The sequence below is a fragment of the Mesoplodon densirostris genome, chromosome 11, assembly GCF_025265405.1.
Source record: "Mesoplodon densirostris isolate mMesDen1 chromosome 11, mMesDen1 primary haplotype, whole genome shotgun sequence".
Taxonomy (NCBI): Eukaryota; Metazoa; Chordata; class Mammalia; order Artiodactyla; family Ziphiidae; genus Mesoplodon; species Mesoplodon densirostris.
Window position 1 is genome coordinate 86091491 of NC_082671.1, and position 20547 is coordinate 86112037.

General features: G+C 41.0%; 2 protein-coding genes across 9 annotated transcripts in view; both read left to right on the forward strand.

Annotated features, from left to right (window-relative positions):
* The window catches only part of FGD6 (FYVE, RhoGEF and PH domain containing 6), a 109949-nt gene extending 109419 nt beyond the window's left edge, over positions 1-530 (forward strand). For all 3 annotated transcript variants that reach the window (XM_060112218.1, XM_060112220.1, XM_060112219.1), the window contains one exon: positions 355-530. In XM_060112218.1, the coding sequence (XP_059968201.1) occupies positions 355-391 (37 nt within the window). In that variant the 3' untranslated portion in view covers positions 392-530. The remainder of the gene's footprint in view (positions 1-354) is intronic.
* Positions 531-13177: 12647 nt separating this feature from the next.
* NR2C1 (nuclear receptor subfamily 2 group C member 1) overlaps positions 13178-20547 on the forward strand; it is a 41556-nt gene continuing 34186 nt past the window's right edge. For 4 of the 6 annotated variants that reach the window (XM_060113039.1, XM_060113041.1, XM_060113042.1 and 1 more), the window contains exons 1-3: positions 13178-13485; positions 17954-18026; positions 19333-19404. In XM_060113039.1, coding sequence (XP_059969022.1) covers positions 17973-18026; positions 19333-19404 — 126 coding nt within the window. In that variant the 5' untranslated portion in view covers positions 13178-13485; positions 17954-17972. The remainder of the gene's footprint in view (positions 13486-17953; positions 18027-19332; positions 19405-20547) is intronic. The other 2 variants (XM_060113040.1, XM_060113043.1) reach the window with 2 other exon arrangements.

The following is a 20547-nucleotide window of genomic DNA, read 5'->3' on the forward strand; positions in this document are numbered from 1 at the left end:
CATGCTTCAAAGAAATAAGAGAGGCACAGGAATTCCCTGGTGGTCCAGTGGTTAGGACCCGGCGCTTTCACTGTCAGGGCCCGGGCTCTATCCCTGGTTGGGGAACTGAGATCCTGCAAGCTGTGTGGTGTGGCCAAAAAAGAGAAAGAAGTAAGAGATGCACTTTTCAGGCCAAAGTTTGGTCCAAATTACCAAATAAAGGGTAGTTCCATACATACAGAATTCTCATTTTCTATAGGAAAGATCTTAAATATACTGTTAGAGTAATTGGATCCACAGGCACAGCTATTATCTATACTGTCTTAACATATATTGGATGATTGTATTTTAAAATCTAACAAATTTCTCTTATAGGTGGATAGAAGCATTTCAAGAAGGCACAATATTGTAGCTGTATTTGTTTCATCTCTTGTGTGATTCCAAAAAGGTGGAATTTCATCAGAATAGAGTAAATGCAGAACAAAAATTTTAAATAAGTGAACACTGCCAAGATAAATCCAACCAAAATCTTCATCAAAGAAATTATTTTGCTAGGTATAAGGTAATTTTTATAAAATGTTTGTTTTTCATGTATGTTATTTATTAAAAATTTGATGTTTACTTAATGGTCAGAGTTATTTCTGAGACTCACACTGAATTCTAAAGTACCTTTTCTTTAGAAACCAGAAAACTTATCTTAATACTGTATTAGCTGTTTGTGACACAGTCCATACTGTTTTCTCAGTGTGTTTTACAGTGTTACTTTGTAACATTCTCACTAGTGGTAAGTCTTTGTAAATAAAAAAGACACATCAAGGAGCAAATTTCCATGCAGTGTTTGGTTTGGAAATTATGATTATAAAACAGCTGGTGAAAAAAACGCATGTCTTTGAATCAATAAATTTAGATGAATTTTTCATCTTTTAATGGTAAAACACATGGCCAATTTCTACCTCAGTAACTGTGAAATGAAATTCCAGTAAATTATCAAAAGTATTTCTACTATTATGTACCTCTTTTGGTATGAGATAATGTTACATCATCAAGGAATTATAGCAAAGGGATAGAATCTGAATTTTCATCTAACTCAACAATGAGTAGGAAAAAGGATGTTTCCATTTGCAGGGGAACACAAATAATCAACTCTATGGCCTTTACATTAAGTCTAATCTTTTTTTAAAAAACTACCATTTCAACGCAAACATAAGTGTATTATTTCTTTAAAAAGTAAAATATGGCAAGCATTATATTACATGATGTCCCTTGCTATTGTAAGTATTCTGAGTCCAAGTCAATGGTGGTATTTGTATCTAAAAGGAATGTTACATTTTCTATAATATTGTGATTTTTTAAATGAACTGGAATTACCATATCAAAAAACACAAATTCTAAGCCAGTATTAGCGGAAATTGTATAGTACCATTTTTTAAAGGATTTTTAATACCACTTTGTGTTATGTCCTCTCTGGTAATTAAAAAAGTATATTTTTCTTTAACCAACTGTCAGCGTACCTCATTAGGAAGGGTTTATATTCCTAATTTTGGTTCACATACTGTTTAACATATGAACTACTTTATATATAAAATTGATTAGCAGAAGTAAAATGAAATTAACACTATGATTAAAGTCATTCCTGATGTTCAAAATATACATTTATTGACTGAGCTTAAACTAAATATAAATTATCTTAAAAGGCAAGGTTATCCATAGAATATTTCATTAAAGGGCAAAATAAATTTCCCTTCTGCTTTTATATAAAGGATTTCCTAACTCAGTATTGTATTTATGATTGCCAAGAGAATTACTGAGTGCCTTCTGAAGCCTTCTGAATGTTTGTTGCAGCACCAGGGTATCTACTAGATCTAGAGTAGGCTGCTGCAGTTTTTTGGCTATTGCTTGCTGTGGAATCACTTTGAATCCTCTTGCAACCTCACATACAATCCTCACATGCTATCTCCCAAATCTTTTTGTCACTGTAGGTAAATTAACACTTCTTTGCAGCTCATTAATTTTAACCAAGGTAGCATAAATAAGGCTTCCATGTTAAATCCCTGCAGTTTTTAGTGTGTCCTTTTTGGAGACCAAGGTTATGCCTTATACAGTGTTTCCTTCTGTTTCATTGGGACTAGCATTTGCAAAACAACAAGTTATTGGAGTTCCTCCCTCCTCCTCTTGAGCTCTCAACCTTCTGACTACAAGGTTTGGTTTAATCTGAATCTAAAAACTATCAACCAAGGCTATTCTATCTTCCAACTGTTGGCTGAATCAAGAACCAGTTAAACATTTAAATACAAGAAACATTGCATAACCTTCTAGTAATTCTCCTAATTACATGTGAAACTCATGTATGATTATGCTAGCTATTGGCTTAGCCCCATGGAGGGCTTTGAAAATTAAAAAATATAGCGCCTTTTGAGGAAGCTATCAGATTACCAGCACCCCTCCACCAAGATTTTTTTTCTAATTTTTGAATTTTATTTTTTTATATAGAAGGTTCTTATTAGTTATCCATTTTATACATATTAGTGTATATATGTCAATCCCAATCTCCCAATTCATCACACACAGACACACACCCACCACCACTTTGCCCCCTTGGTGTCCAGACGTTTGTTCTCTACATCTGTGGCTCTTTTTCTGCCCTGCAACTGGTTCATATGTAGCATTTTTCTAGGTTCCACATATATGAGTTAATATACGATATTTGTTTTTTTTCTTTCTGACTTACTTTACTCTGTATGACAGTCTCTAGATCCATCCATGTCTCTACAAATGACCCAACTTCGTTCCTTTTTATGGCTGAGTAATATTCCATTGTATATATGTACCACATCTTTTTTATCCATTCGTCTGTCAGTGGGCATTTAGGTTGCTTCCATGACCTGGCTATTGTAAATAGTGCTGCAGTGAACATTGGGGTGCATGTGCCTTTTTGAATTATAGTTTTCTCTGGGTATATGCACAGTAGTGGGATTGCTGGGTCATATGGTAATTCTATTTTTAGTGTTTTAAGGAACCTCCATACTGTTCTCCATAGTGGCTGTATCAATTAACATTCCCACGAAGAGTGCAAGAGGGTTCCCTTTTCTCCACACCCTCTCCAGTATTTGTTGTTTGTAGATTTTCTGATGATGCCCATTCTAACTGGTGTGACGTGATACCTCATTGTAGTTTTGATTTGCATGTCTCTAATAATTAGTGACGTAGAGCAGCTTTTCATGTGCTTCTTGGCCATATGTATGTCTTCTTTGGAGAAATGTCTATTTAGGTCTTCTGCCCATTTCTTGGTTGGGTTGTTTGTTTTTTTAATATTGAGCTGCATGAGCTGTTTATATACTTTAGAGATTAATCCTTTGTCCATTGATTCATTTGCAAATACTTTCTCCCATTCTGAGGGTTGTCTTTTCGTCTTGTTTGTAGTTTCCTTTGCTTTGCGAAAGCTCTTAAGTTTCATAGGGTCCCATTTGTTTATTTTTGTTTTTATTTCCATTACTCTAGGAGGTGGATCAAAAAAGAACTTGCTGTGATTTATGTCAAAGAGTGTTCTTCCTATGTTTTCCTCTAAGAGTTTTATACTGTCCGGTCTTACATTTAAGTCTCTAATCCATTTTGAGTTTATTTTTGTGTATGGTGTTAGGGAGTGTTCTAATTTCATTCTTTTACATGTAGCTGTCCAGTTTTCCCAGCACACTTATTGAAGAGGCTGTCTTCATTGTATATCCTTGCCTCCTTTGTCATAGATTAGTTGACCATAGGTGCATGGGTTTATCTCTGGGCTTTCTATCCTGTTCCGTTGAGCTATATTTCTGTTTTTGTGCCAGTACCATATTGTCTTGATTACTGTAGCTTTGTAGTATAGTCTGAAGTCAGGGAGTCTGATTCCTCCAGCTCCGTTTTTTTCCTTCAAGACTGCTTTGGCTATTTGGGGTCTTTTGTGTCTCCATACAAATTTTAAGATTTTTTGTTCTAGTTCTGTAAAAAATGCCATTGGTAATTTGATAGGGATTGCATTGAATCTGTAGATTGCTTTGGGTAGTATAGTATACTCAGTTTCACAGTATTGATTCTTCCAATCCAAAAACATGGTATGTCTCTCTATCTGTTTATGTCATCTTTAATTTCTTGCATCAGTGTCTTATAGTTTTCTGCATACAGGTCTTGTCTCCCTAGGTAGGCTTATTCCTAGGTATTTTATCCTTTTTCTTGCAGTGGTAAGGGGGAGTGTTTCCTTAATTTCTCTCTCAGATTTTTCATCATTAGTGTATAGGAATGCAAGAGATTTCTGTGCATTAACTTTGTATCCTGCAACTTTACCAAATTCATTGATTAGCTCTAGTAGTTTTCTGTGGCATATTTAGGATTCTCTATGTATAGTATCATGTCACCTGCAAGCAGTGACAGTTTTACTTCTTCTTTTCCAATTTGTTTTCCTTTTGTTTCTTTTTCTTCTCTGATTGCTGTGGCTTCCAAAACTATGTTGAATAATAGCAGTGAGAGTGGACATCCTTGTCTTGTTAATGATCTTAGAGGAAATGCTTTCAGTTTTTCACCATTGAGAATGATGTTTGCTGTGGGTTTGTCATATATGGCCTTTATTATGTTGAGGTAGGTTCCCTCTGTGCCCACTTTCTGGAGAGTTTTTATTATAAATGGGTGTTGAATTTTGTCAAAAGCTTTTTCTGCATCTATTGAGATGATCCTATGGTTTTTATTCTTCAATTTGTTAATATGGTGTATCACAGTGATTGATTTGTGTATACTGAAGAATCCTTGCATCCCTGGGATAAATCCCACTTGATCTTGGTGTATGATCCTTTTAATGTGTTGTTGGATTCTGTTTGCTAGTATTTTGTTTAGGATTTTTGCATCTATATTCATCAGTGATATTGGTCTGTAATTTTCTTTTGGTATCAGGGTGATGGTGGCCTCATAGAATGAGTTTGGGAGTGTTCCTTCCTCTGCAATTTTTTGGAAGAGTTTGAGAGGATGGGTGTTAGCTCTTCTCTACATGTTTGATAGAATTCAGCTGTGAAGCCATCTGGTCCTGGACTTTTGTTTGTTGGAAGATTTTTCATCACAGTTTCAATTTCATTACTTGTGATTGATCTGTTCATATTTTCTATTTCTTCCTGGTTCAGTCTTGGAAGGTTATACCTTTGTAAGGATTTGTCCATTTCTTCCAGGTTGTCCGTTTTATTGGCATGGAGTTACTTGTAGTAGTCACTTAGGATGCTTTGTATTTCTGTGGTGTCTGTTGTAACTTCTCCTTTTTCATTTCTAATTTTATTGATTTGAGTCCTCTCCCTCTTTTTCTTGATGAGTCTGGCTAATGGTTTATCAATTTTGTTTATCTTCTCAAAGAACCAGCTTTCAGTTTTATTGATCTTTGCTATTGTTTTCTTTGTTTCTGTTTCATTTATTTCTGCTCTGATCTTTATGATTTCTTTCCTTCTGCTAACTTTGGGTTTTGTTTGTTCTTCTTTCTCTAGTTCCTTTAGGTGTAAGGTTAGATTGTTCATTTGAGATTTTTCTTGTTTCTTGAGGTTGGCTTGTATTGCTGTAAACTTCCCTCTTAGAACTGCTTTTGCTGCATCCCATAGGTTTTGGATTGTCGTGTTTTCATTGTCATTTGTCTCTAGGTATTTTTTTATTTCCTCTTTGACTTCTTCAGTGATCTCTTGGTTATCTAGTAATGTATTCTTAGCCTCCATGTGTTTGTGTTTTTTAGTTTTTTCCCTGTAATTGATTTCTAATCTCATAACGTTGTGGTCAGAAAAGATGCTTGATACGATTTCAATTTTCTTAAATTTACTGAGGCTTGGTTTGTGACCCAAGACGTGATCTATCCTGGAGAATGTTCCATGTGCACTTGAGAAGTGTAATTTGCTGTTTTTGGATGGAATGTCCTATAAATATCAATTAAATCTATCTGGTCTATTGTGTCATTTAAAGCTTGTGTTTCCTTATTAATTTTCTGTTTGTATGATCTGTCCATTGGTATAGTGAGGTGTTAAAGTCCCTCACTATTATTGTGTTACTGTTGATTTCCTCTTTTATAGCTGTTAGCAGTTGCCTTATGTATTGAGGTGCTCCTATGTTGGGTGCATATATATTTATAATTGTTATGTCTTCTTCTTGGATTGATCTCTTGATCATTATGTAGTGTCCTTCCTTGTCCCTTGTAACATTATTTTAAAGTCTATTTTATCTGATATGAGTATTGCTACTCCAGCTTTCTTTTGATTTCCATTTGCATGGAATATCTTTTTCCATCCCCTCACTTTCAGTCTGTATGTGTCCCTAGGTCTGAAGTGGGTCTCTTGTAGACAGCATATATATGCGTCTTGTTTTTGTATACATTCAGCGAGCCTCTGTCTTTTGGTGGGAGCATTTAATCCATTCACGTTTAAGGTAATTATCGATATGTATGTTCCTGTTACCATTTTCTGAATTGTTATGGGTTTGTTTTTGTAGGTCCTTTTCTTCTCTTGTGTTTCCCACTTAGAGAAGTTCCTTTAGAATTTGTTGTAGAGCTGGTTTGGTGGTGCTGAATTCTCTTAGCTTTTGCTTTTCTGTAAAGCTTTTTATTTCTCCGTCAAATCTGAATGAGGTCCTTGCCGGGTAGAGTAACCTTGGTTGTAGGTTCTTCCCTTTCATCACTTTAAATATATCATGCCACTCCCTTCTGGCTTGTAGAGCTTCTGTTAACTTTATGGGAGTTCCCTTGTATGGTTTTTTTTTTTTGCGGTACGCGGGCCTCTCACTGATGTGGCCCCTCCCGTTGCGGAGCACAGGCTCTGGACATGAAGGCCCAGTGACCACCACTCCGCGGCATGTGGGATCTTCCCGGACCGGGGCACGAACCCATGTCCCCTGCATCGGCAGGCGGACTCCCAACCACTGCGCCACCAGGCAAGCCCCTCCCTTGTATGTTCTTTGTCGTTTTTCCTTTGTTGCTTTCATTAATTTTTCTTTGTTTTTAATTTTTGTCAATTTGATTACTGTGTGTCTCGGCGTGTTTCTCCTTGGGTTTATCCTGCCTAGGAATCTCTGCACCTCCTGGACTTGGGTGGCTATTTCCTTTCCCATGTTAGGGAAGTTTTCGACTATAATCTCTTCAAATATTTTCTTGGGTCTTTTTTTCTCTCTCTTCTCCTTCTGGGACCCCTATAATGTGAATGTCGTTGCATTTAATGTTGTCCCAGAGGTCTCTTAGGCTGTCTTCATTTCTTTTCATTCTCTTTTCTTTATTCTGTTCCGTGGCAGTGAATTCCACCATTCTGTCTTCCAGGTCATTTATCCTTTCTTCTGCCTCAGTTATTCTGCTATTGATTCCATCTAGTGTATTTTTCATTTCAGTTATTGTATTGTTCATCTCTGTTTGTTCTTTAATTCTTCTAGGTCTTTGTTAAACATTTCTTGCATCTTCTCGATCTTTGCCTCCATTCTTTTTTTGAGGTCCTGGATCATCTCTACTATCATTATTCTGAATTCTTTTTCTGGAAGGTTTCCTATCTTCACTTCATTTAGTTTTTCTGGGGTTTTATCTTGTTCATTCATCTGGTACATAGTCCTCTGCCTTTTCATCTTGTCTATCTTTCTGTGATTGTGGTTTTTGTTCCACAGGTGCTGGATCATTGTCTTCTTGCGTCTGTTGTCTGCCCTCTGGTGAATGAGGCTATCTAAGAGGCTTGTGCAAGTTTCCTGATGTGAGGGACTGGTGGTGGGTAGAGCTGGGTGTTGCTCTGGTGGGCAGAGCTCAGTAAAATTTTAATCCACTTGTCTGCTGATGGGTGGGCCTGGGTTCCCTGCCTGTTGGTTGTTTGGCCTGAGGTGACCCAACACTGGAGCCTATCCGGCTCTTTGGTGGGGCTAATGGTGGACTCTGAGAGGGCTCATGCCAAGGAGTACTTCCCAGAACTTCTGCTGCCAGTGTCCTTGCCCTCACAGTGAGCCACAGCCACCCCCTGCCTCTGCAGGAAACCCTCCAACACTAGCAGGTAGGTCTGGTTCAGTCTCCTGTGGGGTCACTGCTCCTTCCCCTGGGTCCCGATGCACACACTACTCTGTGTGTGCCCTCCAAGAGTGGAGTCTCTGTTTCTCCCAGTCCTGTCGAAGTCCTGTAATCAAATTCCACTAGCCTTCAAAGTCTGATTCTCTAGGAATTCCTCTTCCTGTTGCCAGACCCCCAGGTTGGGAAGCCTGATGTGGGGCTCAGAACCTTCACTCCAGTTGGGTGGACTTCTGTGGTATAATTGTTCTCCAGTTTGTGAGTCACCCACCCAGCAGTTATGGGATTTGATTTTATTGTGATTGCGCCCCTCCTACTGTCTCATTGCGGCTTCTCCTTTGTCTTTGGATGTGGGGTATCTTTTTTGGTGAGTTCCAGTGTCTTCCCGTCAATGATTGTTCAGCAGTTAGTTGTGATTCCAGTGCTCTCTCAAGACGGAGTGAGAGCACGTCCTTCTACTCCGCCATCTTGAACCACTCTCTCCGCCAAGACGTTTTAAATGTGGAATAGTAACATTCCCTTTCCCCCTTATCAATCCTTCATAACTTCACTGAAGCTGATCAATTATTTAACCTTGCTCATTCAATGTCAAATGAGAAACCTAATTATATACATACATCTTGTTGTAAAGCTACTTTCAAAAACCTCTTTTTTTTTTTTTTGCGGTACGCAGGCCTCTCACTGTTGTGGCCTCTCCAGTTGCGGAGCACAGGCTCTGGACACGCAGGCTCAGTGGCCATGGCTCACGGGCCCAGTCGCTCCGTGGCATGTGGGATCTTTCCGGACCGGGGCACGAACCCGTGTCCCCTGCATCAGCAGGCGCACTCTCAACCACTGCGCCACCAGGAAAGCCCCAAAAAACCTCTCTTGATAGCTAATATTTTAGCAAAAAAAAAATATTGGATGCATTCTATAAATGAGGAGAAAGTATAAATAGTACGTAGAGGGACTTACCTGGTGGTCCAGCGGTTAGTACTTCCCCTTCCAAAGCAGGGAGTGTGGGTTCGATCCCTGGTCGGAGAGCTAAGATCCCACATGCCTCATGGCCAAAAAACCAAAACATGAAACAGAAGCAATATTGTAACAAATTCAATAAAGGCTTTAATAAATAAATAGTACTTAGATCCCAAGCGTACTGTATTTACTACACTGATACATGTGCTTCCATCAAATCCTTTTCAAGTATCTCCTTTTATTCATAAGGAAGAGAAAAGAGCAGTTATAATGCTAAGCCCAAAAGGATGCTGAAGGAAACCTAGACAAGAGATGCCAGGTCAAGCTAGGGGAAGGCTGGCCTTCTTAATATGTGTCTCCAACCAGTGTTCTTCCTTTATCTGTGGCAGCTGTAAATGCAGAGGACCCTCCAGAGTCTAGGAGAATGAGAAAGGTTATCTTTGGCATCATCCCACGTTTCTGAACCTCTCCCCAACCTCTTTTCCCCTGTTCCCTAATGTATCCAGTATCCTCCTATTGTCCTGTGCCCAAGATACTTAATTCTTTTTTAACCAAAACCTTGATTCTTTGAGTATGTAGTAGCATTTTTTAAAATGAGATCATCAATGAAACCTTTGTTTAATATAAAGTTGTAATGAAACAACTAATTGAAGAAGACAACTTTAAAGTGTAGTTTTATTAGCCAAAGGTATGTGTTATATCTGGTTGGTAGAATATATCTAGAAATAGGGAAAGCCTGCTATTTAGTAATTCAGTTAAAATGTAAATGTTATCACAGCATATGTTGATATGTCTCAGAGTGTGCTTTCATTGTACTCAGGTTTTGAAGTTTAAGATCCATTGTAGTTAAATATCGCCACTGGAACTTCCAGAGAGATAAATCCCATTTCTCTTACTACACTGCCCACTCCTTGAAGACAGATACTATATCTAATATGTCAGTTTCTCACAAAATACCTACCCTGTGTCTTTTAAGTGAAAATATTTGTTGAAGAAAGTAAGGACAGGATTCTGGTCATCTCCAACTCAAAGTCCCCAAAGTTCCCTCATTATAACTCAGATCTTAGACCTGCTCTTTCCACCATCCTGCAAGTGCATATTTGCAAGTACCTGTTGGATATCTACATCTTAAGCACTTTAAACTTTACATGCCTAAAACTCAATTTCTTTTCATTCAAATCTGTATATTTTCTTCTGCAATGGAAAAACACCATTCTAGACTCCAGAATCTGCCTGTGTCAGCGGGACCCTCTAGAATTGCCTTTGTATCCTTTCTGTCTTCATTGTCCTTCTGTTATTGCATCTGCCCTAGCTCAAGTCCTTGTTACCTCTTCCCAGTGACTGGCATAACTTTTCTTCTAATTCCAATGCCTTCTTTGCATGGTCCCATTTTAAACACTGCCAGAGCCATCTTATAAGGCATAGTTCTAATCTAGTTTCATCCCTGCTCTTTACAACCTTCATTGGCTTCCGAGTGGCTTGGCGTGGAACACTTTTCCTCAGGTATCATACATTGCAGGTAACCCCAACCCAACCTTTCTCTGTTCACATCATTTTGTTTTTCTTCATCCTTTCCCCCACCTCCATTTCTGCCTATTTATCCAAGACTTCTCTGTAACAATTGATCCTAGTCCTTCTGTCTCTGTTCCTCCTCAGATCTACTGTCTCCTTCCTCTATGCTTCCGTAGCCTTTAGCTCCTAAACAGACTTTCTTATGGTGCTTATCACATCCTAGCCTTGAGAACAGCAATTGTATCTTGTTCATTTGAGATTCCTCCTCAGCATCTGGCAGAGTGCCTTGCATGCACTGGACACCCAGTATTTGGTGAGTTAAATTAATTCAAATGGATCTTTTTTTTTTAATTCCTCTAATAGGCAAATCATTCTGGAGCCTATGCCACTTTTAATGTTATTTTCTAATGGAAATTTTCTAGTAGGATTTTTGTTTTGTTTTAAGATAAACGTAGTAGTAAAATTTCAAAAAGCCTCAATATCAAATCCCTCTTTTTTGGGGGGGGGGGGTTCTTTTATATGAGTTGGTCATACAGCATGTTAAGAACCAATCTTGAAATACTTTTTTTTTTTTTTTTTTTGCGGTACACGGGCCTCTCACTGCTGTGGCCTCTCCCGTTGCGGAGCACAGGCTCTGGACGCGCAGGCTCAGCAGCCATGGCTCACGGGCCCAGCCGCTCTGCAGCATGTGGGATCCTCCCGGACCGGGGCAGGAACCCGTGTCCCCTGCATCGGCAGGCGGACTCTCAACCACTGTGCCACAAGGGAAGCCCGAAATACTATTTTTTTTAAATGAGAAATTTATAGAAACACTTTTTACTTAAAATGATAATATAGTTTGTATCTTATTGTCCAGATAGATATATAGATCCTTTATAAATAAAATATTAGCACTGTAAATAATGTTAATATGTATTATATTTATACACAATAAATTTACTAAATCTACTTTTGGTGTGATGATGTCTTTTTTGTTTGTTTGTTTGTTTGCGGTACACGGGCCTCTCACTCTTGTGGCCTCTCCCGTTGCGGAGCACAGGCTCCGGACGCACAGGCTCAGCGGCCATGGCTCACGGGCCCAGCCGCTCCACGGCATGTGGGATCTTCCCGGACTGGGGCACGAACCCATGTCCCCTCCATCGGCAGGCGGACTCTCAACCACTGCGCCACCAGGGAAGCCCGATGATGTTTTTGTTTTTTTGTTTTTAATTTTTATTTATTTATTTATTTATGGCTGTGTTGGCTCTTCGTTTCTGTGTGAGGGCTTTCTCTAGCTGCGGCTAGTGGGGGCCACTCCTCATCGCGGTGCGCGGGCCTCTCACTATCGCGGGCTCTCGTTGCGGAGCACAGGCTCCAGACGCGCAGGCTCAGTAATTGTGGCTCACGGGGCCAGCCGCTCCGCGGTATGCGGGATCTTCCCAGACCAGGGCTCGAACCCGTGTCCCCTGCATTGGCAGGCAGATTCTCAACCACTGCGCCACCAGGGAAGCCCCCGGATGATGTCTTTTAAACCATAATTTTTTATAGTCACACATTTAAGGATGAACCACACTGACCTGTTTTCCTGAATCATAATTAGGGGAAGCTATTTCTCACCCACAAAAGATGCTCCCCAAATGGCATATTAGGCACTGAGAATAGAGGAGGTCTCAGATTGCCTTTTCCCATTGGACCTACAGGATACTTTCTTAGCTTTTGCCTTTGGGACAAACTTAATAATTTGATCCCAAATTTGGGTGGATGGAGGAGGGGCTGCCTTAAAACAACCAAACACACAACAAACGGTACTAAAAGGAAGAGGGAGACTTCTAGAGAATGAGGCATACAGCATAGTTTTACTTGTTAGGGGTTTTTGCTTGCCCCTTTTCTTTGTCCAGCCGCCTAGTTCCAGAGGGAAATGACAGAGGAGATGTTCTCCTTACCAGTGCACTTTTGTTTTCCCTGACTTGGGTTTCTGGCCTGAATCCGTGACCGCTTTTCTAGTGCCAATCAAAACTAAGAGACATTTTGAGGACCCCCTTCTCTTAAAATCTAAACCACACAGTGCTTTGCACACAGGGCAGCCCTTGCTGCCACACCTCGGTGCCTCAGGAGCCACTATCAGAACGTGAAGTTCCGTCAACGCCTCATTTCTCAAATCTTCATTGACCATTAGGCACTGTCCTATAAGCTCGGGAATACACCGCTGAACGCAACAGACTAAAGCCAGTCTTCGGAAGCTTTCATTCTAAGTGATTATATTAAATTCTAGCTCCATTTAGCCCTTATGCCTATTTACTCACAAGACTTTATAAGTAAAACTTAGCCTTACTATATAGAGGACTATGCCCCAGCTTGTTTTATTTAAGGTTATTTAAAATACTTTATCGGGATCTACCCAGTTTTGTTAGTCCTCTAATAAGCCGTTTAGTCCAAGCTAAGAGCCTGAAACAGAGCCCACTTCACCACAAATTAGAAACCGAACTGTCTAAAACTGATTGGGTTATCTATCCTGGCTCAAATCTGAACAGTCTCAAAACTTCCTTTAACGACCGCCTTTTGCAAACGGAACGCTAAGGCCACGCGGCTTCTCGAAGTCCCGAATAGGGACGCGCAGCTGCGGCGAGGCAGTCTTCCTCCCATCCGATAGGGGATAGTCGACCTCCAGAGGCTGGGTTCTCTCATCCCTCTACCCGGGGAACGTCACTACCTCCTCTCGCCGCCTCTCCACTGCACGCAGGCGCAGGCGCGGACGGGAGCGCGCACCGAGGAGCCGAGGGAGGGGTCACGAACTCTGACCCCCCCCCAAATACCCAAACCCAGAAAGCTCCCTGCCCCCATTTTTTTAACCCTCCCCCCTTCAGCTTTCTCCAACCTGTCTCTTCCCGGAGCCCCCCCGCCGCCCAGCAGCCGCTGCAGCGGGGCTGTCGTCTACGCCCGGCGAAGGACGTAGCTCGGCAGAGAAGCGCCGGTAAGAAGGGACTGGTGAGGAGAAAAGCAGCTGCAGCGGCGCCCGGAGCGGGGACCGTGGGGAGGTCCCTTCTTCCCAGGTACGAACGGACGCGCCCCCAGCGTTCCCAACAGCCTGCGGCTTCGGCCGGCAGAACCCGCCCTCCGGCAGTGCCGCGGCGCGCTGCTCGGGGCGGGCTGGGAGCGCAGAGAGCGGCCGCAGCAGCGGGACCGAGTGCCCGGGGCTCCGAGAGAGGCCGAGGCCGGAGCCGGAGCTCGGCGCGGGGCTCGGAGCCCGGAGAGGGGCTGGGGCGGCGGGCGCGAGAGGGAGTCCCCGAGCGGCTCGGCGCGCACGGCAGCCTCTCCCGCGGCGCCTCTGACCTTTCACCTACAGGAAAAGCTTCCGTCTCGGTGGCGCTGCCGCTTCCCCCGCCTGAGGGAGCCGCGCGCCGCCCCCGGGTCCGGGGCGCCGCGTGGGCTCGAGCGCCAGCGGGATGCGGAGAGGCCGGCCTGGCTGCGAGTGGCCGCGAGCCGAGGCCCGGATCCCTTTCACCGCGAGCCTCTGGCTAGTTCTCGTGCTTACACAGGACGGATGGAATAATGCTCTCAACTTTCACGACCGACGGGGGCGGGAGTGGCCGCTGCCTTTGGACCTGTATCTTTTGAGAAATAAAATGGAACGGCCAAGGGTCCTCAGAGCAGTGGGCATGTCCAAGCTTCCAGTAGCTCTTTTGTTAAGAAACTGTACCTCCGACTCCAGCAGATGCCGTTTTACGAATGACAAATGTTGCCAAACCTGTCTCGTAACCTTCACTAAATACGTCAGCTGTTGAAAAAAAAAAAACTGGAAAGGAAAAGCAAAAAGACTTGAAATGAAGCCCTTTAGGGGTTTTGTGCCTCCGGAACTTGTAAATAGGCCTTCGACTTTGGAGGGTTTTTGAACAGTGTCTGCTGTGCGGTTGGTTGATACACAATGATTGATTTTAGATTTTGCTTGTATGTCAGTTTGGTAGATCTAAAGGAGATATTTCTAATTATTCTTTTAAAAAAGTGGGTCGCATAAAATGTAATTTCATCATTCTTTGTAGGGACATGTCAGTCTTTTTTTAGGAAATCAAAGGCAGCAGACATTCCCAAAATATCTACTCTTTGTATGTCTGCTACACAAAATATAATTCCTACTCCTGGGGAATAGAAGAGACAAAAGAAACCTCATATGATAAAGGATTAACAGTCTATATAATCATGTAACTTTTAAAAGTCATATAGGACCCTGTGCACCCTCTTCAAATCTTTTATGAAAGCCATGGACTCTCGCTAGAAAAATGCACCTTCCCATAAAATTTTGCATACAATATTAGAAGTGAACAGAAGTTTGTTCTTGAGTCCTTGTTAGCAGCCTTAGTATACACAATAAATGCTGTACCCGTCTAGAAAGATTGGATTGAAAACAAAAAAAAATTAGAACTGAGTTTTAAAGGTGGGGAAATTTAAATGAGGGAAGAGGAGCTTGGCACTGTATATTGGGGAATAAACAACATTCCAGTTGTCCTGAACAGAGGCCCCTCTGGGACTGGTAGGAGATAAAATGCGAAGATGAGGAAGTCAGACTATAAAGGAATGCTGCTTTGTGTCTGCAGTGGCAGGCATGTTATAGGGGCTTAGTAAATACTGAAAACATACCAGGAGAAGGGCTGAAACTTTATTCTTTGACCATTAAAGAGACATTGGTACTTCTGAAACAGGAGACTGAGGATGTGTTTCAGTTCTGTAAGCATCCTGAGATCTTGCTGTTTGTCAAAGGTGCTGACACAAAGTTGATTTTTGCCTTCTAGGGGCTTTTCATATACACAGTTTGTGTATATTAAATAATCATCCAGGAAAGTCAGTTCTGGGAGTAGCTGAAATTTGTTGTCTGTTTCACCCCACCAAAATATAAATTTTACAAGGGGAAGTTTGTTTTAATACTCCCTGCTCAATCCCTAACATTTAGAAAAATGCCTGGCTCATAGTAAGCACTCAACAAGTATTTGTTGAATGGAAGAATATTGAATGAATTATTGGATCAATGAGTATGAACATTTTTAAGGCACTTCATAGACATTTTAAGGTACTTCATAGACATAGGCAAATTTCTTTCTAGAAATATAACAATTTATACTTACATCAACAATATGTAAAGAATGCTTATTTTTCCTCAGTTTTTTGAGTTAAATTTAGTCTTGGAAAACAAATATGTTGATCTAGTGATTCCATAGCATTCATGGTAGAGAAGCCATTAGCAAAGACATGGAAACATGAAGCAACATGGTAAATTCAAGGATACAAGTAGTGCATATGGCTAGAATGTAAGGTTTAACAAATGACACCTCACGTCCATGGGCTTCCCTGGTGGCACAGTGGTTAAGAATCCGCCTGCCAATGCAGGGGACACGGGTTCAAGCCCTGGTCCGGGAAGATCCCACATGCCATGGAGCAGCTAAGCCTGTGCACCACAACTACTGAGCCTGTGCTCTAGAGCCTGCGAGCCACAACTACTGAGCCCGCGCGCATAGAGCCTGTGCTCCGCAACAAGAGAAGCCACCGCAATGAGAAGCCCGCGCACCGCAAGGAAGCATAGCCCCCGCTTGACGCAACTAGAGAAAGCCCACGCACAGCAACGAAGACCCAACAGAACCATAAATAAATAAATAAACAAACAAATAAATAAAAGGACACCTCATGTCCTATAGTTAAAGGAAAGCCTTTGAAGAATATTAAGAGCTAAAATTTTATTAAATATATATGTTAGAGCAATCTGGCAGCACAATATTAAAGTAGCATTTGGGTGAGTATTAATGGACTTTGAGGTCAGGAAACTGGGAGAATGGCAGGAAAGGGACAACAATCAGTGTCAGATAATCCATGAGTAATGAAATTGGAACAGAAATGAATGAATGACGATAAAAGTCACTAAAAACTGTAGTGTAACTGGCTTAAATGAATCTCAGAGGAAGAGTTTTTCATGTGGGAGAAAATAAGTGGCCTTGTTCAAAAGACTACAACATTAGCAGTGTCCTTGAGATCTACATACAGCGCAAGCCAGGAATAGAGATGGAGTTACCCTGAAGAGATCTGTTCAGGACCCTCTTGTCTGATGGCTTGGACCCCCATGAATTACATGGGAGGCAGCAAGACTTCTGGGAATTTCATGCCAGCAGAAATGCTGCCAGCTTGGACTGAAGGGGACAGAGATGGGATGAAAAATGAATGAAGACTGTTGGATTTCTGAGACCCTACTGGATGGGCAATAGAGCTATTCAGTTTTGAACATGTGTTATCCTTCAAGAAAAGGGAAGAATGACCCCCCAAAGATGGGTCAGAGTTTGGGAGGGCTGCCACTGCCATCATGGACCCAGAGCACACAGACCTGCGAAGTAACTGTCTCCTTGGTTGGTTTCAGAGAGGTTGAGGGCACTACTTTTCAATCTAGTGAGAGAGAGTTGAGTAATTAATCTAAATATTGTGTATTGCTTTTAGAACAAGTAATTGAAGCATTTAAGGTTTTAAAAGTAATTGAAAGAAATAATTCAGACAATTTGGTAATTAATATTAATTATAATTACAGAATATTAGTGAATTTATGATAGTATATAATACGATAAAGTCAGAAATAATTTTTGTATTCTTGACTACCTGATACAGAGAAAAAGCAAAAGCCGAAGTCAACCCATTAATCTTACTGGCTCTCAAATCCATTTGAAGACAGTTTTACATTAAAATTCAAATTAATAGAACAATGAAGAACAATCACAAAATTCTAGAGAAATCTAGTCTTCTGAATGAATGCAGTTATTTTGTCAGTGTTTACAATATACTGCTTTAAAAGTGTGTTAAATGACTACAGGGATGTGGTTTTTTTTTTTACAGGCTCGGTTGCCCTTATTCAGTTAATAAACTATTCCTAATCTATATCAGAGGTCTGCAGTTTAGGCTTCAGTATCTTTTTTTTTTTTTTTTTTCTTTTTGCGGTATGCGGGCCTCTCACTGTTGTGGCCTCTCCCGTTGCGGAGCACAGGCTCCGGATGCGCAGGCCCAGCGGCCATGGCTCACGGGCCCAGCCGCTCCGCGGCATATGGGATCCTCCCAGATCGGGGCACGAACCCGTATCCCCTGCATCGGCAGGCGGACTCTCAACCACTGCACCACCAGGGAGGCCCAGGCTTCAGTATCTTTGAAAAGTGAAATTGGTTGGTATTGAATAGTTTGGGTTTTTTTAATAGACGTTTTCAGAATTTATAAAAGCACAGTGAATAGTTTTATGAACCCCTGTATAAACTTCAGCAGTCTTCAGTAATTGTCAGCACATGGCCATTCTTGTTTTGTTTATTCCTTCCCACCCCCACCCACACAGCTGGATTATTTTGAAGCAAATCCTAACTATCATATAATTCCATTTGTAAATTCTTCAGTAAATATGTTTTATGGGTATAATTGTAAATTATACAGTTCAGTAATTCTTCAGTAAATTCTTCAGTAAATATGTTTTATGGGTATAATTGTAAAAAAGCATCTTTTTACGTTTGGCAGGACACTTGGCAATTAAATCATGGCAACCATAGAAGAAATTGCACATCAAATTATTGAACAACAGATGGGAGAGGTATGTCTAGTTTACCGTTCATTCACTGCTTCACCAAACTTATTTATACCAAGTGTAGTATATGCTAGGTTTTGGTGGTACAGAGATAAAAGATACCCTTGACTTTAAGTGCACTTTGATCAAGTAAATCAGAAAGAGAAAAGCAAATACTGTATGCTAACACATATATATGGAATCTAAAAAAAAAAAAAAAAGCTTCTGAAGAACCTAGGGACAGGACAGGAATAAAGACGCAGACATAGAGAATGGACTTGACACGGAGAGGGGGAAGGGTAAGCTGGGACGAAGTGAGAGAGTGACATTGACATATATACACTACCAAATGTAAAATAGATAGCTAGTGGGAAGCAGCCGCATAGCACAGGGAGATCAGCTCCATGCTTTGTGACCACCTAGAGGGGTGGGATAGAGAGGGTGGGAGGGAGATGCGAGAGGGAGGGGATATGGGAATATATGTATACGTATAGCTGATTCACTTTGTTATACAGAAACTAACACAGCAAGGTAAAGCAATTATACTCCAATAAAGATGTTAAAAAAAGAAACCCTAAAAAAAAGTTCACTTTGATCTAGTGAGAGACAGTTGAATAATTGGACAATCATAATAGGATATGGTAAGTGCTGTGATAAGTGTATAGGGTGTTATGGGTGCACAGAAGAAAAACAACTAATGAAGAGTTGTGGTAGAGTGAGGATCTAGCCAGGGAATGTTTCTGAGATTCCACAGGTGTGGAATCTGAGGTTTAATGGACCAGTAGAAGGACATCCATGTCAATAGATGGGTCTTCATTTTTTTAAAAAGTTACGTCCTAGTAAGAAGTACCATAATCTAAAGGTTTTCAAAGTATCATCTAGGAACTCTTTCAGAGAGTCAGCAAGGTCAAAACCATTCTCATAATAATACTAAAATGTTACAGTATTTGCCTTTTCACTATCATTCTCTCACAAGTATATGGTGCAATTTTCCAGAGGCTGCATGTCATGTGATATTGTATGATGAAATATGTCAACATTTAAAAGGTGTACATAACTCACTGAACCAGTGTTTCCCAAATGACCAATACACAATGTTACACAGTCACTCATGAGTAAAGGATTCACATTGCAGGATAGATTTTAATATATAGTTTCTGATTCCACATTGCAACTAACCTCTAAAAAAGCTATCACTTGTCAAATGTTGGTGTCATATTAAAGAACAGTTTACACAGTTTGAAGAAACAGTTAAGATATTCTTCCCTCTTTTACCCAATAAACGTAAAGCTTGATTTTCTTTATATATTTTAACCAAAACAACATGTTGCAGCAGGTTGAATGCCCAGGAAGGTATGAGAATCCAGCTTCTATTAAGCCAGATACTAAAGCAGTTTGCAAAAATGTAAGTCAGTGCCACTCTTCCCATTGAATTTTCTTTTGTTTGGAAAATTATTTATTTTTCATTAAATATGTTACTTATGTTAACATTTAATGGGTTGTTTTTATTTTATTTCTTTTATTTTTTAAATAAATGTATTATTTATTTTTGGCTGCATTGGGTCTTCGTTGTTGCACGCAGACTTTCTCTAGTTGCAGGAAGCAGGGCTACCCTTCGTTGTGGTGTGCGTGCTTCTCATTGCTGTGGCTTCTCTTGTTGTGGAGCACGGGCTCTAGGTGTGCGGGCTCCAGTAGTTGTGGCTCGCGGGCTCTAGAGCGCAGGCTCAGTAGTTGTGGCACACGGGCTTAGTTGCTCTGCGGCATGTGGGATCTTCCCGGACCAGGGCTCGAACCCGTGTCCCCTGCATTGGCAGGCAGTTCTTAACCACTGTGCCACCAGGGAAGTCCCTGGGTTTTTTTTTTTTTTTTTTTTTTGCGGTATGCGGGCCTCTCACTGTTGTGGCCTCCCCCGTTGCGGAGCACAGGCTCCGGACGCGCAGGCTCCAGACGCGCAGGCTCAGCGGCCATGGCTCACGGGCCCAGCCGCTCCGCGGCATATGGGATCCTCCCAGACCGGGGCACGAACCCGTATCCCCTGCATCGGCAGGCGGACTCTCAACCACTTGCGCCACCAGGGAGGCCCAGCCTGGGTTATTTTTAAATGAATTAATAAATATTAAAAATATTTTTCTATTTGAATTTCTAATACGGTAAATATCAGTAGATACAACCTACATAAACAGAAGTTCTTTGGGCTCTCAGTGACTTTTTTTTTCTTTTTTTTTTTGGTGTGTAAAGGGTTAGTGATTCAGAACTTTGCTGTAAATTTTGCATAGAAAATAGTCTTGATGAAAATAATTTCAGAGAAATAGAAAAAAGTTGGAAACAAATCAGCTTTGCCATTTTAAAATTGAATCAAGGAATTTAATTGGCTTAATGAGTTTATCCTGTAAAATATTTGCCTAGCAACAACAAAAACCGTCAATGCTAGGCTGTTCTTTTTGTTCATGAACTTGCTCTTCCCCAGACTACTCCATCTCAGTAGATGGCAACTCTGTCCTCCCAGTTGGTCAGGCCAAAATTTTATAGTCATCCTCAACTCTTTCCT